The sequence below is a fragment of the Bombina bombina genome, chromosome 1 (genome assembly GCF_027579735.1).
Source record: "Bombina bombina isolate aBomBom1 chromosome 1, aBomBom1.pri, whole genome shotgun sequence".
In the NCBI taxonomy this organism is placed as follows: domain Eukaryota; kingdom Metazoa; phylum Chordata; class Amphibia; order Anura; family Bombinatoridae; genus Bombina; species Bombina bombina.
Genome location: NC_069499.1, coordinates 1,333,062,545 through 1,333,085,107, shown reverse-complemented (window position 1 = coordinate 1,333,085,107; position 22,563 = coordinate 1,333,062,545). Strand labels below are relative to the sequence as shown.

Here is a 22,563-nt window from a genome sequence, read left to right as displayed (position 1 = left end):
GCCTGTCTCTTTATTTGGTTTGAAGATAAGTGAGACATGTGGAACCTTCCCCTTGGGGGTAGTTCCTTGAATTCCAGAAGATAACCCTGAGAAACTATTTCTAGTGCCCAGGGATCCTGAACATCTCTTGCCCAAGCCTGAGCGGAGAGAGAGAGTCTGCCCCCTACTAGATCCGGTCCCGGATCGGGGGCTACTACTTCATGCTGTTTTGGTAGCAGCAGCAGGCTTCTTGGCCTGCTTACCCTTGTTCCAGCCTTGCATCGGTTTCCAAGCTGGTTTGGTTTGCGAAGCATTACCCTCTTGTCTAGAGGCTGCAGAGTTGGAGGCCGGTCCGTTCCTGAAATTGTGAAAGGAACGAAAATTAGACTTATTCTTGGCCTTGAAAGGCCTATCTTGTGGGAGGGCATGGCCCTTACCCCCAGTGATGTCTGAGATAATCTTTATCTTGAAAAGGGATATTAAGCAATTTTGTCTTGGAAGATACATCCGCTGACCAAGACTTTAGCCAGAGCGCTCTGCGCGCCACAATTGCAAACCCTGAATTTTTCGCCGCTAATCTAGCTAACTGCAAAACGGCATCTAAAATAAAGGAATTAGCTAACTTAAGTGCGTGAATTCTGTCCATAACCTCCTCGTACGGAGTCTCTCTACTGAGCGACTTTTCTAGTTCCTCGAACCAGAACCACGTTGCTGTAGTGACAGGAACAATGCACGAAATAGGTTGCAGGAGGTAACCTTGCTGTACAAAAATCTTTTTAAGCAAACCCTCCAATTTTTTATCCATAGGATCTTTGAAAGCACAATTATCCTCGATAGGAATAGTAGTGCGCTTGGCTAGTGTAGAAACTGCCCCCTCGACCTTAGGGACTGTCTGCCATAAGTCCTTTCTGGGGTTGACCATAGGAAATAATTTCTTAAATATAGGAGGGGGGACAAAAGGTATGACGGGCTTCTCCCACTCCTTATTCACTATGTCCGCCACCCGCTTGGGTATAGGAAAAGCGTCGGGGTGCACCGGAACCTCTAGGAACTTGTCCATCTTGCACAATTTTTCTGGAATGACCAGGTTGTCACAATCATCCAGAGTAGATAGCACCTCCTTAAGCAGTGCGCGGAGATGCTCTAATTTAAATTTAAATGTCACAACATCAGGTTCTGCCTGTTGAGAAATTCTACCTGAATCCGAAATTTCCCCATCTGACAAAACCTCCCTCATGGCCACTTCAGATTGGTGTGAGGGTATGACAGAGCAATTATCATCAGCGCCCTCCTGCTCTACAGTGTTTAAAACAGAGCAATCGCGCTTTCTCTGAAATGCAGGCATTTTGGATAAAATATTTGCTATGGAGTTATCCATTACTGCCGTCAATTGTTGCATAGTAACAAGCATTGGCGCGCTAGAAGTACTAGGGGTCTCCTGCGTGGGCAAAACTGGTGTAGACACAGAAGGAGATGATGTAGAACTATGTCTACTCCCTTCATCTGATGAATCATCTTGGGCAACTTTACTATCTGTGGCAGTACTGTCCTTAATTTGTTTGGACGCTATGGCACAATTATCACACAAATTTGAAGGGGGAGACACATTGGCTTCCATACATACAGAACATAGTTTATCTGAAGGCACAGACATGTTAAACAGGCTTAAACTTGTCAATAAAGTACAAAAAACGTTTTAAAACAAAACCGTTACTGTCTCTTTAAATTTTAAACAGGGCACACTTTTTTACTGAATATGTGAAAAACTATGAAGGAATTGTTCAATTTTAACCAAATTTTCACTACAGTGTCTTAAAGCATTCAAAGCATTGCACCCCAAATTTAGACCTTTAACCCTTAAAATGAGGAAACCGGAGCCGTTTACAGTTTTAACCCCTCTACAGTCCCAGCTCCAGCCTTTGCTGCGACTTTACCAAACCCAGGGGGGTATACGATACCAAATGAAGCCTTCTAGGAACCTTTTCAACTACTTCCAGACCCACACACATGCAGCTGCATGTCGTGTTCTCAAAAGTAACTGCGCAGTAATGGCGCGAAAATGAGGCTCTGCCTACTACAGAGAAGGCCCTTCCTGACTGGGAAGGTGTCTAAACCAGTGCCTGACGTAAAAAATGTTCCCCAAAGTTATAAAGTGTGAATTTCAACATCAAGCTGTATAAAATGCCCAAATAAAGCAATCGATCTAGCCCATAAAAGTGTCTACCAGTTTTATAGCCCATATTAAGCCCTTTATTCTGTTTGAGACTAAGAAAATGGCTTACCGGTCCCCATGAGGGGAAAATGACAGCCTTCCAGCATTACACAGTCTTGTTAGAAAACATAATTTATGTAAGAACTTACCTGATAAATTCATTTCTTTCATATTAGCAAGAGTCCATGAGCTAGTGACGTATGGGATATACATTCCTACCAGGAGGGGCAAAGTTTCCCAAACCTCAAAATGCCTATAAATACACCCCTCACCACACCCACAATTCAGTTTAACGAATAGCCAAGAAGTGGGGTGATAAAAAAGTGCGAAAGCATATAAAATAAGGAATTGGAATAAATTGTGCTTTATACAAAATCATAACCACCACAAAAAAGGGTGGGCCTCATGGACTCTTGCTAATATGAAAGAAATAAATTTATCAGGTAAGTTCTTACATAAATTATGTTTTCTTTCATGTAATTAGCAAGAGTCCATGAGCTAGTGACGTATGGGATAATGACTACCCAAGATGTGGATCTTTCCACGCAAGAGTCACTAGAGAGGGAGGGATAAAATAAAGACAGCCAATTCCTGCTGAAAATAATCCACACCCAAAATAAAAGTTTAACGAAAAACATAAGCAGAAGATTCAAACTGAAACCGCTGCCTGAAGTACTTTTCTACCAAAAACTGCTTCAGAAGAAGAAAATACATCAAAATGGTAGAATTTAGTAAAAGTATGCAAAGAGGACCAAGTTGCTGCTTTGCAAATCTGGTCAACCGAAGCTTCATTCCTAAACGCCCAGGAAGTAGAAACTGACCTAGTAGAATGAGCTGTAATTCTCTGAGGCGGAGTTTTACCCGACTCAACATAAGCAAGATGAATTAAAGATTTCAACCAAGATGCCAAAGAAATGGCAGAAGCTTTCTGGCCTTTTCTAGAACCGGAAAAGATAACAAATAGACTAGAAGTCTTACGGAAAGATTTCGTAGCTTCAACATAATATTTCAAAGCTCTAACAACATCCAAAGAATGCAACGATTTCTCCTTAGAATTCTTAGGATTAGGACATAATGAAGGAACCACAATTTCTCTACTAATGTTGTTGGAATTCACAACTTTAGGTAAAAATTCAAAAGAAGTTCGCAACACCGCCTTATCCTGGTGAAAAATCAGAAAAGGAGACTCACAAGAAAGAGCAGATAATTCAGAAACTCTTCTAGCAGAAGAGATGGCCAAAAGGAACAAAACTTTCCAAGAAAGCAATTTAATGTCCAATGAATGCATAGGTTCAAACGGAGGAGCTTGAAGAGCTCCCAGAACCAGATTCAAACTCCAAGGAGGAGAGATTGACTTAATGACAGGTTTTATACGAACCAAAGCTTGTACAAAACAATGAATATCAGGAAGAATAGCAATCTTTCTGTGAAAAAGAACAGAAAGAGCAGAGATTTGTCCTTTCAAAGAACTTGCGGACAAACCCTTATCTAAACCATCCTGAAGAAACTGTAAAATTCTCGGTATTCTAAAAGAATGCCAAGAAAAATGATGAGAAAGACACCAAGAAATATAAGTCTTCCAGACTCTATAATATATCTCTCGAGATACAGACTTACGAGCCTGTAACATAGTATTAATGACAGAGTCAGAGAAACCTCTTTGACCAAGAATCAAGCGTTCAATCTCCATACCTTTAAATTTAAGGATTTCAGATCCTGATGGAAAAAAGGACCTTGTGACAGAAGGTCTGGTCTTAACGGAAGAGTCCACGGTTGGCAAGAGGCCATCCGGACAAGATCCGCATACCAAAATCTGTGAGGCCATGCCGGAGCTACCAGCAGAACAAACGAGCATTCCTTCAGAATCTTGGATATTACTCTTGGAAGAAGAACTAGAGGCGGAAAGATATAGGCAGGATGATACTTCCAAGGAAGTGATAATGCATCCACTGCCTCCGCCTGAGGATCCCGGGATCTGGACAGATACCTGGGAAGTTTCTTGTTTAGATGGGACGCCATCAGATCTATTTCTGGAAGTTCCCACATTTGAACAATCTGAAGAAATACCTCTGGGTGAAGAGACCATTCGCCCGGATGTAACGTTTGGCGACTGAGATAATCCGCTTCCCAATTGTCTATACCTGGGATATGAACCGCAGAGATTAGACAGGAGCTGGATTCCGCCCAAACCAAAATTCGAGATACTTCTCTCATAGCCAGAGGACTGTGAGTCCCTCCTTGATGATTGATGTATGCCACAGTTGTGACATTGTCCGTCTGAAAACAAATGAACGATTCTCTCTTCAGAAGAGGCCAAAACTGAAGAGCTCTGAAAATTGCACGGAGTTCCAAAATATTGATCGGTAATCTCACCTCCTGAGATTCCCAAACTCCTTGTGCTGTCAGAGATCCCCACACAGCTCCCCAACCTGAAAGACTTGCATCTGTTGAAATTACAGTCCAGGTCGGAAGCACAAAAGAAGCCCCCTGAATTAAACGATGGTGGTCTGTCCACCATGTTAGAGAGTGTCGAACAATCGGTTTTAAAGATATTATTTGAGAAATCTTCGTGTAATCCTTGCACCATTGCTTCAGCATACAGAGCTGAAGAGGTCGCATGTGAAAACGAGCAAAGGGGATCGCGTCCGATGCAGCAGTCATAAGACCTAGAATTTCCATGCATAAGGCTACCGAAGGGAATGATTGTGACTGAAGGTTTCGACAAGCTGCAATCAATTTTAGACGTCTCTTGTCTGTTAAAGACAGAGTCATGGACACTGAATCCATCTGGAAACCCAGAAAGGTTACTCTTGTCTGAGGAATCAAAGAACTTTTTGGTAAATTGATCCTCCAACCATGATCTTGAAGAAACAACACAAGTCGATTCGTATGAGATTCTGCTAAATGTAAAGACTGAGCAAGTACCAAGATATCGTCCAAATAAGGAAATACCACAATACCCTGTTCTCTGATTACAGACAGAAGGGCACCGAGAACCTTTGTAAAAATTCTTGGAGCTGTAGCTAGGCCAAACGGCAGAGCCACAAACTGGTAATGCTTGTCCAGAAAAGAGAATCTCAGGAACTGATAATGATCTGGATGAATCGGAATATGCAGATATGCATCCTGTAAATCTATTGTGGACATATAATTCCCTTGCTGAACAAAAGGCAATATAGTCCTTACAGTTACCATCTTGAACGTTGGTATCCTTACATAACGATTCAATATTTTTAGATCCAGAACTGGTCTGAAGGAATTCTCCTTCTTTGGTACAATGAAGAGATTTGAATAAAACCCCATCCCCTGTTCCGGAACTGGAACTGGCATAATTACTCCAGACAACTCTAGATCTGAAACACATTTCAGAAATGCTTGAGCTTTTACTGGATTTACTGGATTTACTGGGACACGGGAAAGAAAAAATCTCTTTGCAGGAGGTCTCATCTTGAAACCAATTCTGTACCCTTCTAAAACAATGCTCTGAATCCAAAGATTGTGAACAGAATTGATCCAAATTTCCTTGAAAAAACGTAACCTGCCCCCTACCAGCTGAGCTGGAACGAGGGCCGCACCTTCATGTGGACTTAGAAGCAGGCTTTGCCTTTCTAGCTGGCTTGGATTTATTCCAGACTGGAGATGGTTTCCAAACCGAAACTGCTCCTGAGGATGAAGGATCAGGTTTTTGTTCTTTGTTGAAACGAAAGGAACGAAAACGATTATTAGCCCTGTTTTTACCTTTAGATTTTTTATCCTGTGGTAAAAAAGTTCCTTTCCCACCAGTAACAGTTGAAATAATGGAATCCAACTGAGAACCAAATAATTTGTTACCCTGGAAAGAAATGGAAAGCAAAGTTGATTTAGAAGCCATATCAGCATTCCAAGTTTTAAGCCATAAAGCTCTTCTAGCTAAGATAGCTAGAGACATAAACCTGACATCAACTCTGATAATATCAAAAATAGCATCACATATAAAATTATTAGCATGCTGAAGAAGAATAATAATATCATGAGAATCACGATGTGTTACTTGTTGTGCTAAAGTTTCCAACCAAAAAGTTGAAGCTGCAGCAACATCAGCCAAAGATATAGCAGGTCTAAGAAGATTACCTGAACACAGATAAGCTTTTCTTAGAAAGGATTCAATTTTCCTATCTAGAGGATCTTTAAACGAAGTACCATCTGACGTAGGAATAGTAGTACGTTTAGCAAGGGTAGAAATAGCCCCATCAACTTTAGGGATCTTGTCCCAAAATTCTAATCTGTCAGACGGCACAGGATATAAATGCTTAAAACGTTTAGAAGGAGTAAATGAATTACCCAATTTATCCCATTCCTTGGAAATTACTGCAGAAATAGCATTAGGAACAGGAAAAACTTCTGGAAAAACCACAGGAGCTTTAAAAACCTTATCCAAACGTTTAGAATTAACATCAAGAGGACCAGAATCCTCTATTTCTAAAGCAATTAGTACTTCTTTAAGTAAAGAACGAATAAATTCCATTTTAAATAAATATGAAGATTTATCAGCATCAACCTCTGAGACAGAATCCTCTGAACCAGAGGAATCATCAGAATCAGAATGATGATCTTCATTTAAAAATTCATCTGTAGGGAGAGAGGTTTTAAAAGATTTTTTACGTTTACTAGAAGGAGAAATAACAGACATAGCCTTCTTAATGGATTCTGAAACAAAATCTCTTATATTATCAGGAACATTCTGCACCTTAGATGTTGAAGGAACTGCAACAGGCAATGGTACTTTACTAAAGGAAATATTATCTGCTTTAACAAGTTTGTCATGACAATCAATACAAACAACAGCTGGAGGAATAGCTACCAAAAGTTTACAGCAGATGCACTTAGCTTTCGTAGATTCAGCACTTGACAGCGATTTTCCTGTAGTATCTTCTGACTCAGATGCAACGTGGGACATCTTGCAATATGTAAGAGAAAAAACAACATATATAAAGCAAAATTGATCAAATTCCTTAAAAGACAGTTTCAGGAATGGGAAAAAATGCCAAAGAACAAGCTTCTAGCAACCAGAAGCAATAAAAAATGAGACTAAAATAATGTGGAGACAAAAGTGACGCCCATATTTTTTCGCGCCAAATAAGACGCCCACATTATTTGGCGCCTAAATGCTTTTGGCGCCAAAAATGACGCCACATCCGGAACGCCGACATTTTTGGCGCAAAATAACGTCAAAAAAATGACGCAACTTCCGGCGACACGTATGACGCCGGAAACGGAAATAGAATTTTTGCGCCAAAAAAATCCGCGCCAAGAATGACGCAATAAAATGAAGCATTTTCAGCCCCCGCGAGCCTAACAGCCCACAGGGAAGAGTCAAATTTTTTGAAGGTAAGAAAAAATTTATTAAATCAAATGCATTATCCCAAATATGAAACTGACTGTCTGAAAATAAGGAAAGTTGAACATTCTGAGTCAAGGCAAATAAATGTTTGAATACATATATTTAGAACTTTATAAACAAAGTGCCCAACCATAGCTTGGAGTGTCACAGAAAATAAGACTTACTTACCCCAGGACACTCATCTACATATAGCAGATAGCCAAACCAGTACTGAAACGAGAATCAGTAGAGGTAATGGTATATATAAGAGTATATCGTCGATCTGAAAAGGGAGGTAAGAGATGAATCTCTACGACCGATAACAGAGAACCTATGAAATAGACCCCGTAGAAGGAGATCACTGCATTCAAATAGGCAATACTCTCCTCACATCCCTCTGACATTCACTGCACGCTGAGAGGAAAACCGGGCTCCAACTTGCTGCGGAGCGCATATCAACGTAGAATCTAGCACAAACTTACTTCACCACCTCCATCGGAGGCAAAGTTTGTAAAACTGAATTGTGGGTGTGGTGAGGGGTGTATTTATAGGCATTTTGAGGTTTGGGAAACTTTGCCCCTCCTGGTAGGAATGTATATCCCATACGTCACTAGCTCATGGACTCTTGCTAATTACATGAAAGAAATATGGCTAGTCATACCTTAAGCAGAAAAGTCTGCCAACTGTTCCCCCCAACTGAAGTTATCTCATCTCAACAGTCCTATGTGGGAACAGAAACCGATTTTAGTTACTGCTGCTAAAATCATACTCCTCTCACAAACAGAACTCTTCATCCTTTTCTGTTTCAGAGTAAATAGTACATACCAGCACTATTTTAAAATAACAAACTCTTGATAGTAGAATAAAAAACTACAACTAAACACCACATACTCTTCACCATCTCCGTGGAGATGCTGCTTGTTCAGCGGCAAAGAGAATGACTGGGGTGGGCGGAGCCTAGGAGGGACTATATGGACAGCTTTTGCTGTGCTCTTTGCCATTTCCTGTTGGGGAAGAGAATATTCCCACAAGTTATGGATGACGCCGTGGACCGGACACACCAATGTTGGATAAACATACCCCATCAGCTAATTAAAGTAAAATTCAGACACCCTTACACCTCAGCAACTCTGCTGAGGCGCCTACCTGCCAACCGGACACAATAGCGCTACAACCGCTTGCTTAATGAGTAGGAAACCATGCGGTTTTAGAGACACTATGTGCAGACGTCCATGCTACGCTTGTACAGCTGAAAACTGCGAAGCTTACAGGAAGCGCGCGAAAACAATAGCCCCACCCATCGTGGTCGTTACAGAAGACCTTATTACCCGATCGGCTTATATGTTTGCATAACGCTTAAGGGAAAACCACCATAGTTAAAAACTGAGCATAACTCCCAGCCCCAGTGCCTTTACTTATGGCTGTCCAATACCCTCCAAATAAGAGAGCTTGATGTCCCAACATAAAGAGCCCCTTGTCTGAGCCTTATATAAAATAAAAGTCCCCACTTTCCTCTGAGTTTTATGCTTCCCAGAATAAACAAAGTCAGCACTTACCTTTAATACTGTCCGACAGCAGGACAGTCCAGCAGGTTTAAGAGGTCCTCTCCCTCCCATAGCCCTGTGGAAAATGATAAAGCCTGAGTTAAGTTTGCTTAGGCCATCAGGATAAGAGCAGCATAAATGTAAGGGAGGCGCAGTGAGAATTATGTCCCATAAGTTCCCATTGCTCTAAAGCCACCAAAAGCTCTACTGAAGAGACTTATATGGACTAAGGCTACACCCTAGAACAAAGCAGCACAATCTTGCACTACTTTAAAAATAATAAACTCTTGATTGAAGAATCTTTTCTAACACCTAACTTTACCTCTTCCTACCTCTTCCTATCACTAACGTAGGCAAAGAGAATGACTGGGGTGAGAGGGAAGGAAGGAGCGAGCTATTTAACAGCTCTGCTGCGGTGCTCTTTGCCTCCTCCTGCTGACCAGGAGGTGAATATCCTCATAAGTAATGAAGATGATCCGTGGACTCATCGTGTCTTTAAAAAGAAATTATATATAAAAATGGATGGTATCAATCTTTCCCATTTAATACATATGACATTATTTTACATACAATAACATATAATGAAAATAAAGCAAACCTAACCTGTGGACACTTGGCAGCACCACCCTTGAGCCACCGATCAATGCAGTTGTAACCAAAAATATGGCCACATCTTAATGCAGACACACGATGCTGACCAGCATTGGTGAAGGAATCAAAGCATATTGCACAGGTATCTCCTTCATCTTCTTCAGGTGGAGGATTAGCTAAGGATGATGGGGGCTTTGCTGGTGTTCTCTGTAAAAAAAAAAAAAAGCAGATATACTACCATATTTAACACAAGTTCAACAACAAAAATAATTTACCTTATTTTAAACAGTTTACTTAAAAAAAGTTGAAATCTTCATCTGAATGGATTTAACTTAGAAAGTCTATCTGATCTACCAGTAAGTTTTATTTCACAAAACAAAAAAAACAACACGGCTGTAGGGAGACAATAACTTGTCTTCAAATTAAAGTTATATGGAAATACAATAGAGTTGAGGTTAAAAAGGATATGAAACAGCACTCTAGTTATTAACAATAGAAACAACCAATTAAAAACAATTTCTATATTTCTCCTGTAGGGGAGTGGCCACAAAAACTTCCTTTCTGTCCCTCATCCTACGCCTGTGATGGCCAACCAAGAAGGTGAACAGATGAAACAGGAAGGAGAGTCTGGTAACTATTACTCAGAAATATGGGCCAAAATATAGAAATAAATTTTGTTTGTAAATTTCTGGTTATCTTGGCCCTTCCTAGTATTACCAGTGAGATAACTACAAAGCAATGTAAGAAAACAGAGTGGGCAAAAAAACCCACAAAAAAACAAACAAAAGACACTAAACCATAGGATGCTACAATATGGTAGAAAATCCCCACATTTATTAAGCAATAACAGAAGTTAACATAATGTGACCCAAAATAGCAGAAGCAGACTACAGGGAGTGCAGAATTATTAGGCAAGTTGTATTTTTGAGGATTAATTTTATTATTGAACAACAACCATGTTCTCAATGAACCCAAAAAACTCATTAATATCAAAGCTGAATAGTTTTGGAAGTAGTTTTTAGTTTGTTTTTAGTTATAGCTATTTTAGGGGGATATCTGTGTGTGCAGGTGACTATTACTGTGCATAATTATTAGGCAACTTAACAAAAAACAAATATATACCCATTTCAATTATTTATTTTTACCAGTGAAACCAATATAACATCTCAACATTCACAAATATACATTTCTGACATTCAAAAACAAAACAAAAACAAATCAGTGACCAATATAGCCACCTTTCTTTGCAAGGACACTCAAAAGCCTGCCATCCATGGATTCTGTCATAGTTTTGATCTGTTCACCATCAACATTGCGTGCAGCAGCAACCACAGCCTCCCAGACACTGTTCAGAGAGGTGTACTGTTTTCCCTCCTTGTAAATCTCACATTTGATGATGGACCACAGGTTCTCAATGGGGTTCAGATCAGGTGAACAAGGAGGCCATGTCATTAGATTTTCTTCTTTTATACCCTTTCTTGCCAGCCACGCTGTGGAGTACTTGGACGCGTGTGATGGAGCATTGTCCTGCATGAAAATCATGTTTTTCTTGAAGGATGCAGACTTCTTCCTGTACCACTGCTTGAAGAAGGTGTCTTCCAGAAACTGGCAGTAGGACTGGGAGTTGAGCTTGACTCCATCCTCAACCCGAAAAGGCCCCACAAGCTCATCTTTGATGATACCAGCCCGAACCAGTACTCCACCTCCACCTTGCTGGCATCTGAGTCGGACTGGAGCTCTCTGTCCTTTACCAATCCAGCCACGGCCCATCCATCTGGCCCATCAAGACTCACTCTCATTTCATCAGTCCATAAAACCTTAGAAAAATCAGTCTTGACGTTTCAGCTTGTGTGTCTTGTTCAGTGGTGGTCGTCTTTCAGCCTTTCTTACCTTGGCCATGTCTCTGAGTATTGCACACCTTGTGCTTTTGGGCACTCCAGTGATATTGCAGCTCTGAAATATGGCCAAACTGGTGGCAAGTGGCATCTTGGCAGCTGCACGCTTGACTTTTCTCAGTTCATGGGCAGTTATTTTGCGCCTTGGTTTTTCCACACGCTTCTTGCGACCCTGTTGACTATTTTGAATGAAACACTTGATTGTTCGATGATCACGCTTCAGAAGCTTTGCAATTTTAAGAGTGCTGCATCCCTCTGCAAGATATCTCACTATTTTTTACTTTTCTGAGCCTGTCAAGTCCTTCTTTTGACCCATTTTGCCAAAGGAAAGGAAGTTGCCTAATATAGGTTGTTGATGTCATTAGACCACACCCCTTCTCATTACAGAGATGCACATCACCTAATATGCTTAATTGGTAGTAGGCTTTCGAGCCTATACAGCTTGGAGTAAGACAACATGCATAAAGAGGATGATGTGGTCAAAATACTCATTTGCCTAATAATTCTGCACTCCCTGTAAAGAACATCCAACTTGTAGTGAGACACAAAAGTATTGGAAGACTTTCACAAAGTTGTTTGGCACATTTCTGTAGAGGTAGGACCAGCCTTAAAAGCCTAGAATGCTAAAACCACCCATGTAGAAAGAGCCCTAAGCAACTCAGAAACTGGTTAAATTCTTTACCTGTAAGCCCCTGAAATTGCTTGAGCAATCCATCTTGAAAAAGTAGTTTTTGCAGGAGACTGACCTTGCTGTGGCCCTTTTGGGTTGACAAGCCTGTGACTAATGTATAGACCGTTCTTTTGACGTAAATATATAATCAGCAAGCTACATCAAAGCAATAGAGGTTTCCCTTGTGCATGTTTTTGTCAGGTCAAAAAAGATGGCTAGACAAACCGAATTCTAAGAAGATCAAAAACAACTTTAGGAAGAAACTCAGGTACACTATGTAAAACTACTTTATTATGAAAAGCAATGTAAGCTTCTTTCGAGGAGAGAGCTTGCAATTCTGTCAAACATATAACAGAAACGATAGCCAACAGAAAAACAAATTTTAATGTCAAAAAAACAAAGGAAAACTTCCCAAAGAGGTTCAAATAGAGTAAAAAAAAACTTCAAGAACCAATGAAAGATCCCAGGTTAGAAAAAAAACTTTGGAAACTGGATATGGCCAGGGCCTGAAGAAAAAAAAAAAAAGAATTACAAAATGCTGTTGAGCCCACTTAACCTAAATTATTGCTGAAACTTGAACTTCGGGAGTCCTAGGACTTAACCCTTTCAAGCATCCATTATGCAAAAACTCCAACAAATGAAATTACTGAATATTGGATATGGAGGTTTTCCATTAAAACACCCAAGCATGTCCTCTATTACTGGTAGCTCTCAAGGTGCACCTATTTCCAAGATCTGAAGGAGAGCAACCAAGGTCGTCTTTGTTAAAATAGTAAAACCAATGTAGCAATCTCCTTCTGTATTCTGCACTGACGTGGAATCAAAACTACTGGGGGGAAAAAACATAAAATGTCCCATACTTTTATCAGAGTATCTTTCCCCAGAGCATTTTGCGTTGGGAAACGCTGTAAAACAAAGGAACTTGATTGGAGCTTGACGCAATTAGATCTATTTCTGACAACCCCCATTTCTGTGTCACCAGATGAAAAAGTTTGTCCTTTAACTGCCACCCTGTTAATAGTTTCGGAGCTCATCATCTTTAATAATCTATCTCTGAATATAGATTGCCCAGCAAATCACAGTTAAGAGATTCTGAGCATATAGCTTGGCCCATACAATTATTAGATATACTTTTAGAATTATTTGACCCCTTTTCCACGCCTTGAACCTGCATATAAGAATTTGTTTTCCTGTTGGTTGTTAGCAGATTGATTGATTACCATGATGATGGGTCTGAAAATGAATGAGTTTGTAACACTGTCCTGATCTTGAGGATATTGGATGGTAGACATTAATCTTTGAGAGACCAAACACTGAAAGGATATTATCTCTGAAAAACTGCACCCCCCCCCCCATCAGACTTGCTTGGAGTCTGTGTGGAGAATTATCCAATCTGCTTCTATGAGAGGTAGACTTTTCGAGAGTTTTGATTACTGAATCCATAGTGAAGAAGGTACCTAATTTGCGCAGGAAATAAAATTCTATGGAAAAAGCTGCAGGGAGGAGGTTTCTCACTTGTATGACAATGAAGGGCAAAGATAAATACATTTATGAAAGTTTGTTTTCAGGAAGACAGCCATTTATCTTTGTTTTAGTGTGATCTCTAAAAGACACCTACAATAACTCCAGTTAGTTTCTTTTCCATGCTCACTAGCAGACTTTTGCTACAAAAATCATTTTACATTAGAACTTAAGTTATGTCAGAAACTTTCAGTGTAGCAACTGCCTGCAGAACAAAGTGTGCTCTGTTTGCAAGCAAACAAATATGTTTGCTGTTTAAGTGATTATTTTTATACTTACTTACTTTGATTTGATGTATTTATCTTTCTTTCCTAAGATATGGTGAGTCCACGGCTTAAGTAATTACTGTTGGGAATATAACTCCTGGCCAGCAGGAGGAGGCAAAGAGCACCACAGTTAAACTGCTAAGTATCATTTCCTTACCCACAACCCCCAGTCATTCGACAGAGGGAAATTGAGAAAAACATAATTTATGCTTACCTGATAAATTTATTTCTCTTGTAGTGTATCCAGTCCACGGATCATCCATTACTTATGGAATATATTCTCCTTCCCAACAGGAAGCTGCAAGAGTCCACCCACAGCAAAGCTGCTATATAGCTCCTCCCCTAACTGCCATATTCAGTCATTCGACCGAAAACATGCAGAGAAAGGAAAAACCATAGGGTGCAGTGGTGACTGTAGTTCAAATGAAAAAATTACCTGCCTTAAAGTGACAGGGCGGGCCGTGGACTGGATACACTACAAGAGAAATAAATTTATCAGGTAAGCATAAATTATGTTTTCTCTTGTTAAGTGTATCCAGTCCACGGATCATCCATTACTTATGGAATACCAATACCAAAGCTAAAGTACACGGATGATGGGAGGGACAAGGCAGGTACTTAAACGGAAGTTACCACTGCCTGTAAAAAACCCTTTCTCCCAAAAATAGCCTCCGAAGAAGCAAGGTATCAAATTTGTTAAATTTGAAAAGTATGAAGCGCAGACCAAGACTCCGTCTTGTAAATCTGTTCAACAGAAGCCACATTTAAAAAAGGCCCAAGTGAAAACCACAGCTCTAGTAGAATGAGCTGTAATCCCTTCAGGAGGCTGCTGTCCAGCAGTCTCATAAGCAAAATGAATTATGCTTTTTAACCAAAAAGACAGAGAGGCTGTTGAAGTCTTTTGACCTCTCCTCTGTCCAGAATAGACAACAAACAAGGTGAACGTTTGATGAAAACTGTAGTAGCTTGTAAGTAAAACTTTAAAGCACAAACCACGTCCAATATTGTGTAATAGACGTTCCTTCTTTGAGGAAGGATTAGGATACAAGCATGGAACAACTATCTCTTGAGTGATGTACTTGTTAGATACCACCTTAGGAAAAAACCCAGGTTGGTACGCAGGACTACCTTATCCGTACGAAGGACCAGATAAGGAGAATCACATTGTAACACAGATAACTTGGAGACTCTACGAGTCGAAGAGTTAGCTACCCAAAAAGAACTTTCCAAGATAAAGATTGATATCTATGGAACAAAAAAGGTTCAAACGGAACTTCTTGAAGAACCTTAAGAATCAGGTTTAAGCTCCATGGCGGAGCAACAGTTTTAAACATAGGCTTGGATCTAACCAAAGCCTGACCAAATGCCTGAACGTCTAGAATACCTGCCAGACGCTTGTGCAAAAAATAGACAGAGTAAAAATCTGTCCCCTTTTAAGGAATTAGCTGACAACCCTTTTCTCAAAAACATCTTGGAGAAAAGATAATATCCTGGGAATCCAGACTTTACTCCATGAGTAACCCTTGGATTCATAACAATCAGATATTTGCACCATATCTATGTTCAATTTTCCTAGAGACAGGCTTTCATGTCTGTATTAAGGTATCAATGACTGACTCGGAGAAGCCATGCTTTGATAACATCAAGCGTTCAGTCTCCAGGCAGTCCATCTCAGATTGATTCTATTTAGATGGTTGAAAGGACCCTGAGGTAGAGGGACCTGTCTCAGAAGCAGAGACCGTGATGGAAAGGATGACATGTCCACCAGATCTGCATACCAGGTCCTGCGTGGCTACGCAGGCGCTGTCAAAAACACCAAAGCCCTCTCCTGCTTGGTCTTGACCTCCGGAGGAAATCCCACTCCCCCGGAAGAAAAGTCTGACGACTTAGAAAATCCACCTCCCAGTTCTCAACACCTGGGATATGGATAGCTGATAGACAAGAGTGAGTCTCTGTCCAGTGAATTATTGTAAGACTTCTAACATCGCTAGGGAACTTCTGTTCCCCCTTGATGGCTGATGTAAGCCACAGTCGTGTATATTGTCCGACTGAGTATGATGTACCTCAGAGTTGCTAACTGAGGCCAAGTCTGAAGAGCATGGAATATCACTCCCACTTCCAGAATATTTATTAGAAGGAGGGTCTCCTCTTAAGTCCACTATCCCTGAGCCTTCAGGGAGTTCCAGACTGCATCCCAACCTAAAAGGCTGGCATCTATTGTAACAATTGTCCCATCTGACCTGCGGAAGGTCATACCCTTGGACAGATGGACCCGACATAGTCACCAGAGAAGAGAATCTCTGGTCTCTTGGTCCAGGTTTAACAGGGGGACAAATCTGTGTAATCCCCGTTCCTCTGACTGAGCATGCATAGTTGCAGCGGTCTGAAATGTAGACGTGCAAACGGTACTATGTCCCTTGCCGCTACCATTAAGCCGATTTCATTCATGTACTGAGCCACCGAAGGGCTGCGGATGGGATGAAAAAACACGGCAGAAATTTAGAAACTTTGACAACCTGGACTCCGTCAGGTAAATTTTCATTTCTACAGAATCTATCAGAGTCCCTAGGAGGGAAACCCTTGAGATTGGGGATAGAGAACTCTTTCCTTGTTCACTTTCCACCCATGTGATCTCAGAAATGCCAGTACTACGTCCGTATGAGACTGGGCAATTTGGATGTTTGACGCCTGTATCAGGATGTCGTCTAAATAAGGGGCCACTTCTATGCTCCGCGGTCTAAGGACCGCCAAAGCGACCCCAGAACCTCCATAAAGATTCTTGGGGCTGTAGATATCCCAAAGGAAAGAGCTACAAACTGGTAATGCCTGTCTAGAAAGGCAAAACTGAAAAACGATGGTGATCTTTATGCATCACAATGTGAGGATAAGCATCCTTCAAATCCATTGTAGTCCTCTATTGACTCTCCTGGATCATAGTTAAGATGGTACGAATAGTTTCCATCTTAAATGACGGAATTCTGAGGAATTTGTTTAAGATCTTTAGATTCAAAATAGGTCTGAAGGTTCCCTCTCCTTGGGAACCACAAACAGATTTGAGTAAAAACTCTGTCCCTGTTCCTCTCTTGGAACTGGATGGATCTCGTACACAATGTAAGAATGCCTCCTTCTTTATCTGGTTTGCAGATAATTGTGAAAGGCGAAATCTCCCCTTTTTTTTTGGGGGGGGGGAATCTTTGAAATCCAGAAGATATCTCTGGGATATAAATTCCAATGCCTAGGGATCCTGGGCATCTCTTGCCCACGCCTGGGCGAAGAATGAAAGTCTGCCCCCTATAGGATCCGTTACCGGATAGGGGTCCGTTCCTTCATGCTGCCTTAGAGGCAGCAGCAGGCTCCTTGGCCTGCTTATCTTTGTCTCCAGACCGCCTTGGACTGAGCAAAAATTCCCTCTTGTTTTGCCTTAGAGGAAGAGGATGCCACACCTGCCCTGAAGTTTTTAAAAGGCACGAAAATTAGACTTTTTTTTTTTTTTTTGGCCCTTGATTTGGACCTATCCTGAGGAAGGGCATGACCTTTTCCTCCAGTGATATAAGCAATAATCTCCTTCAAACCAGGCCCGAATAGGGTCTGCCCCTTGAAGGGAAGTTAAGTAGCTTATTTATTAAAGTCACGACAGCTGACCATGATATAAGCCATAGCGCTCTGCGTGCCAGTATAGTAAAAAACAGAATTCTTAGCCGTTAGTCTAGTCAAATGAACAAGGCATCAGAAAACAAAGGAATTGGCTAGCATAAGCTTGTCAAATATATTCATCCAATGGAGTCGCTTAACTGTAAAGCCTCATCAAGAGACTCAACCCAGAACGCAGCAGCAGCAGTGACAGAAGCAATGTATGCAAGGGGCTGCAGGATAAAACCCTGTTGAATAAACATTTTTTATCCATTGGATCTAAAAAGCACAACTGTTCTCGTCAGAGGTAGTGGTACGCTTAGCTAGAGTAGAAACTTTTCTCTCCACCTTAGGAACTGTCTGCCAGAAGTCCCGTGTGGTGGTAACTATTAGAAAACATTCTTCTAAAAAATAGGAGGGGAAGAGAATGGCACACCTGGTCTATCCCATTCCTTATTAAAAAAAATTTTAGTAAACCTCTTTAGGTATTGGAAAAACATCAGTACACACCGGCACTGCATATTATTTATCCAGTCTACACAATTTCTCTGGCCCTGCGATTGTACACATTCATTCAGAGCAGCCAAAGCCTCCCTGAGCAACAAGTGGAGGTTCTCAAGCATAAATTTTAAATGTAGAAATATCAGAATCAGGTTAAATCATCTTCCCTGAGTCAAAAAAAATCACCCACAGACTAAGCATATTGTGAGGTAGTATCATACATGGTTCTTAAAGCGTCTGTATGCTCTGTATCTACCCCCAGAGCTAACTGCTTTCCTTTAATTTCAGGTAGTCTGACTAATACTGCTGCCAGAATATTATTCACCACCTTTGCCATGTCTTGTAAAATAAACGCTATGGGCGCCCTTGATGTACTTGGCGCCATTTGAGCGTGAGTCCCTGAAGCGGGAGTCGAAGGGTCTGACACGTGGGGAGAGTTAGTCGGCATAACTTTCCCCTCGACAGAATCCCCTGGTAAAAGAAACGCTATGGGTGCCCTTGATGTACTTGGCGCCATTTGAGCGGGAGTCCCTAAAGCGGGAGTCAAAAGGTCTGACACGTGGGGAGAGTTAGTCGGCATAACTACCCCCACGACAGAATCCTCTGGTGATAATGTTTTTAAAGACAAAAAATGATCTTTATTGTTTAACATGAAATCAGTACATCTGGTACACATTCTAAGATGGGGTTCCACCATGGCTTTAAAACATAATGAACACAGAGCTTCCTCTATGTCAGACATGTTAGAACAGACTAATAATGAGACTAGTAAGCTTGGAAAACACTTTAAATCAAGTTAACAAGCAAATATATAAAACGTTACTGTGCCCTTAAGAGAAACAAATTTTGTCAAAATTTGAAAAACAGTGAGAAAAAAAAAAAAGGCAGTAAAACTAACGAAATTTTTACAGTACATGTAATAAGGTAACAGAGCATTGCACCCACTTGCAAATGGATGATTAACCCCTTAATGCAAAAAAACAGATAAAAAAAAAAAAAAAAAACGACAGACGTTTTTAAAAACAGACACAACAAACTGCCACAGCCAACAGTGGGAAGCTTCAGTTAACTGTTTCTATGCAAAATTTAAGCCAGCCATGTGGAAAAAACTTAGGCCCCAATAAGTTTTATCACCAAACATATGTTAAAAAACGATTAAACATGCCAGCAAACGTTTTAAAACACATTTTTACAAGAGTATGTATCTCTATTAATAAGCCTGATACCAGTCGCTTTTACTGCATTTAAGGCTATACCAACATTACAGTGTTATCACCAATGTACGTTAAAAAACGATTAAACATGCCAGCAAACGTTTTAAAACACATTTTTATAAGAGTATGTATCTCTATTAATAAGCCTGATACCAGTCGCTATCGCTGCATTTAAGGCTTTACTTACATTACTTCGGTATCAGCAGTATTTTCTTAGTCAATTCCATTCCTAGAAAAATATTTTACTGCACATACCTTATCTGCAGGAAAACCTGCACGCCATTCCCCCTCTGAAGTACCTCACTCCTCAGAATGTGTGAGAACAGCAAATGGATCTTAGTTACGTCTGCTAAGATCATAGAAAAACGCAGGCAGATTCTTCTTCCAAATACTGTCTGAGATAAACAGCACACTCCGGTGCCATTTAAAAATAACAAACTTTTGATTGAAGAATAAACTAAGTAGAAAGCACCACAGACTCTCACGACCTATCTATGTTGAGGCTTGCAAGAGAATGACTGAATATGGCAGTTAGGGGAGGAGCTATATAGCAGCTTTGCTGTGGGTGGACTCTTGCAGCTTCCTGTTGGGAAGGAGAATATATTCCATAAGTAATGGATGATCCGTGGACTGGATACACTTAACAAGAGAAAAAAAAAAAAGAGTAACACAAGGTGTAGAGGTGCCTGAGGTTATAGTCAAAAGAACAACTGTCTTAAATTAAAGGGTGGGGCTGTGGACTCATCATATCCGGAAATAAATACATTTGTCAGGTAAGCATAAATTTTGTTTTTCTTTCCTAAGATATGGTGAGTCCACGGCTTGAGTAATTACTGTTGGGAACCTATACCCAAGCTAGAGGACACAGATAAATAGGGAGGGACAAGACAGGCAGTCCTAAACAGAAGGCACCACCTCTTGAAGAACCTTTCTCCCAAAAGAAGCCTCAGCTGAGGCAAAAGTATCAAATATGAAAAATTTGGAAAAAGTGTATAGAGAAGATCAAGTTGCAGCCTGGCAAATTTGTTCCATAGAAGCTTAATTTTTGAAAGCCCAAGAAGAGATAACAGCTCTTGTGGATTGAGCCGTAATTCTCTCAGGAGGCTGCTGACCCTCTCAACTCTTTTCCGGCTCAGCTTGTCTGAGTTGGTCACTTCCCCTTTCCTTCAGGTGTATCCCTAGTTCCTGAGTCAGGTAGGGGTCCACGGTAGTTTACTAGTGTCATTTTATTGTTTTATATAAAGTTTGCTTCCACAGGTTACCAATATCAAACACAGTGTTACCATATCATCCTATAAATATTCTGTTTGCCTTGGGTTTCTGCTGGAAGTTCAATTTGTGCATTAGCTTACTAGGGGCCCCCTTGAGACTCTCCCTCTCCGGCTCAGCTCGTCTGAGCTGGTTACTTCCCCTTCCCTTTTCCCATTCCTTCGAATATCCCCAATTCCCTGGGCTGATAGGGGGTCTGCTGGAACTTACTGAGTGGTAATTTTTAACATGCTAATAGGTGGTTGATGGACTGAGTCCTTGGCAAAATAGCCTGATCGACACTGTATTGACCCACTCATTAAGACTAAATTTTGGCAATTGTAGAGTAATTTAAACACTTGGTTGCTGCTTTGTTTTCATTCTTATGGTGTGTAGCTGTGCCCTCCAGGCTGTACCCTGAAGTCTTGCCTGTGGCGTCTTCCTGGCCTTTGCTCCCCTATTGAGGTACTCTGACTGATACTAAGTCAGAGTGTAAGTTCGATTTATGACTACCGATATGAGGGGGTAGTGGTCAGGAGAGGCCACCCGGCCCTGCTCCAAATATAAATGTATATTGATCTGTGAATCTCTCTCTATTCTGTCAACCAGAGGGGTATCCACACCTTACCCATATATTTATATATCTTGTAAGTAAGCTAGTTGTTACTATCTACCAACTGTATTTGAAAATGCCTCATACTTCCAGAAGACAATCGAAAACTCCTGGAGCTATAAAAAAAAAAAAACGGTCCTTGATCATTTTACCCAGCCACCTAAAGGACAAGCAGCAGATTCAAATGATGGTCTAAGTGATTCGGAGTCAGTGAGGGATGGCTCCCAGGCTGATACCATGCTATCTGCCCAGTCCCAACACTTTATCACAAAAGCAACCCTTAAAAAAAATGTTTGCGCGTCAAACCCGCTCTATCACAAAGAAAAGTCAGCGGAGTCATGTCGAACTTCGAAAGAATATTTCGGAAATAGGAGAGTGGATTCTCTTGAGAGGAAGCAGCACGACATTGCTACTGACCAGACAAACCTCTTAGCATATTGGGAAGCCTTCTCTGAGCAACTAAACCAACTAGAATTCAAGCTTGCTGACGTAGAAGACCGAGCTCGCAAAAATAATGTACGGTTTAGAGGGATCCCAGAGGAAGTCCCACCAGCTGATCTTCAGAATTATTTAAAAGAATTCTTTAATGACCTGCTGGGTCCTACCGAGGATATGACTTCCACCATGGAGAGGGCTCACAGAGCTCTACACCTGAGATCAGTGTAACAGGAGAAAGCGAGAGATGTTATTGACAAACTTATGCAGGATGCTTTCCGTAAGCCACAGATGTCAGAAAAGTTCAAAGATATTCAGTTGCTTCCTGACCTATCAGCACATACGCTGCAACATAGAAGGTACTTTCAGCCGGTCAAACTAATACTCCGGCGGGCAGGCATCAAATACAGATGGGGCTACCCAGCCAAATTGAACATCACAAAAGATAAGGCGCACAAACACAGTGTCCACGTTATCTCAGGGGACTACTCTTCTCACACAGTGGGGACTCTCGGCTGATGTCATGAGGAATCCTCCCCCTACTCAGTCGAAATTGCGGGTTACTGCTCCTGAATTGGTCTGTTAAAGATCAAAGACCAAAGAGAATGAAAACCCAACAGATGCAGGACCCCCTTCGACCCCACACACTAACCTCCCTGAATCCAAGCTGAATTTGAGGGTTTTCTTTTGCTTCCCTTCATTGAGTCCCATTCTCTCTACAAGTTTTGGCAGATAGCTCTGAGAAGTCAGAGGCACTTGGAGTGTTTCCCGCCTGGATGATGTCCCAATACATAAGTTAACTTGAAAGGGTCATATACTTATACTGTTCGTTGTTATGTTTGACAAGTTAAGGAGCACGGTTGGTATATCATAAGTTATGTTATA

The 22,563-nt window shown here is 41.0% G+C and overlaps 1 protein-coding gene across 1 annotated transcript in view; it reads right to left on the bottom strand.

Moving 5' to 3' along the window:
• The window catches only part of RFWD3 (ring finger and WD repeat domain 3), a 245,495-nt gene that overhangs the window by 115,812 nt on the left and 107,120 nt on the right, over nucleotides 1-22,563 (bottom strand). Inside the window, exon 5 of the mRNA XM_053719462.1 lies at nucleotides 9,698-9,892. Within this exon, the coding sequence (XP_053575437.1) occupies nucleotides 9,698-9,892 (195 nt within the window). The remainder of the gene's footprint in view (nucleotides 1-9,697; nucleotides 9,893-22,563) is intronic.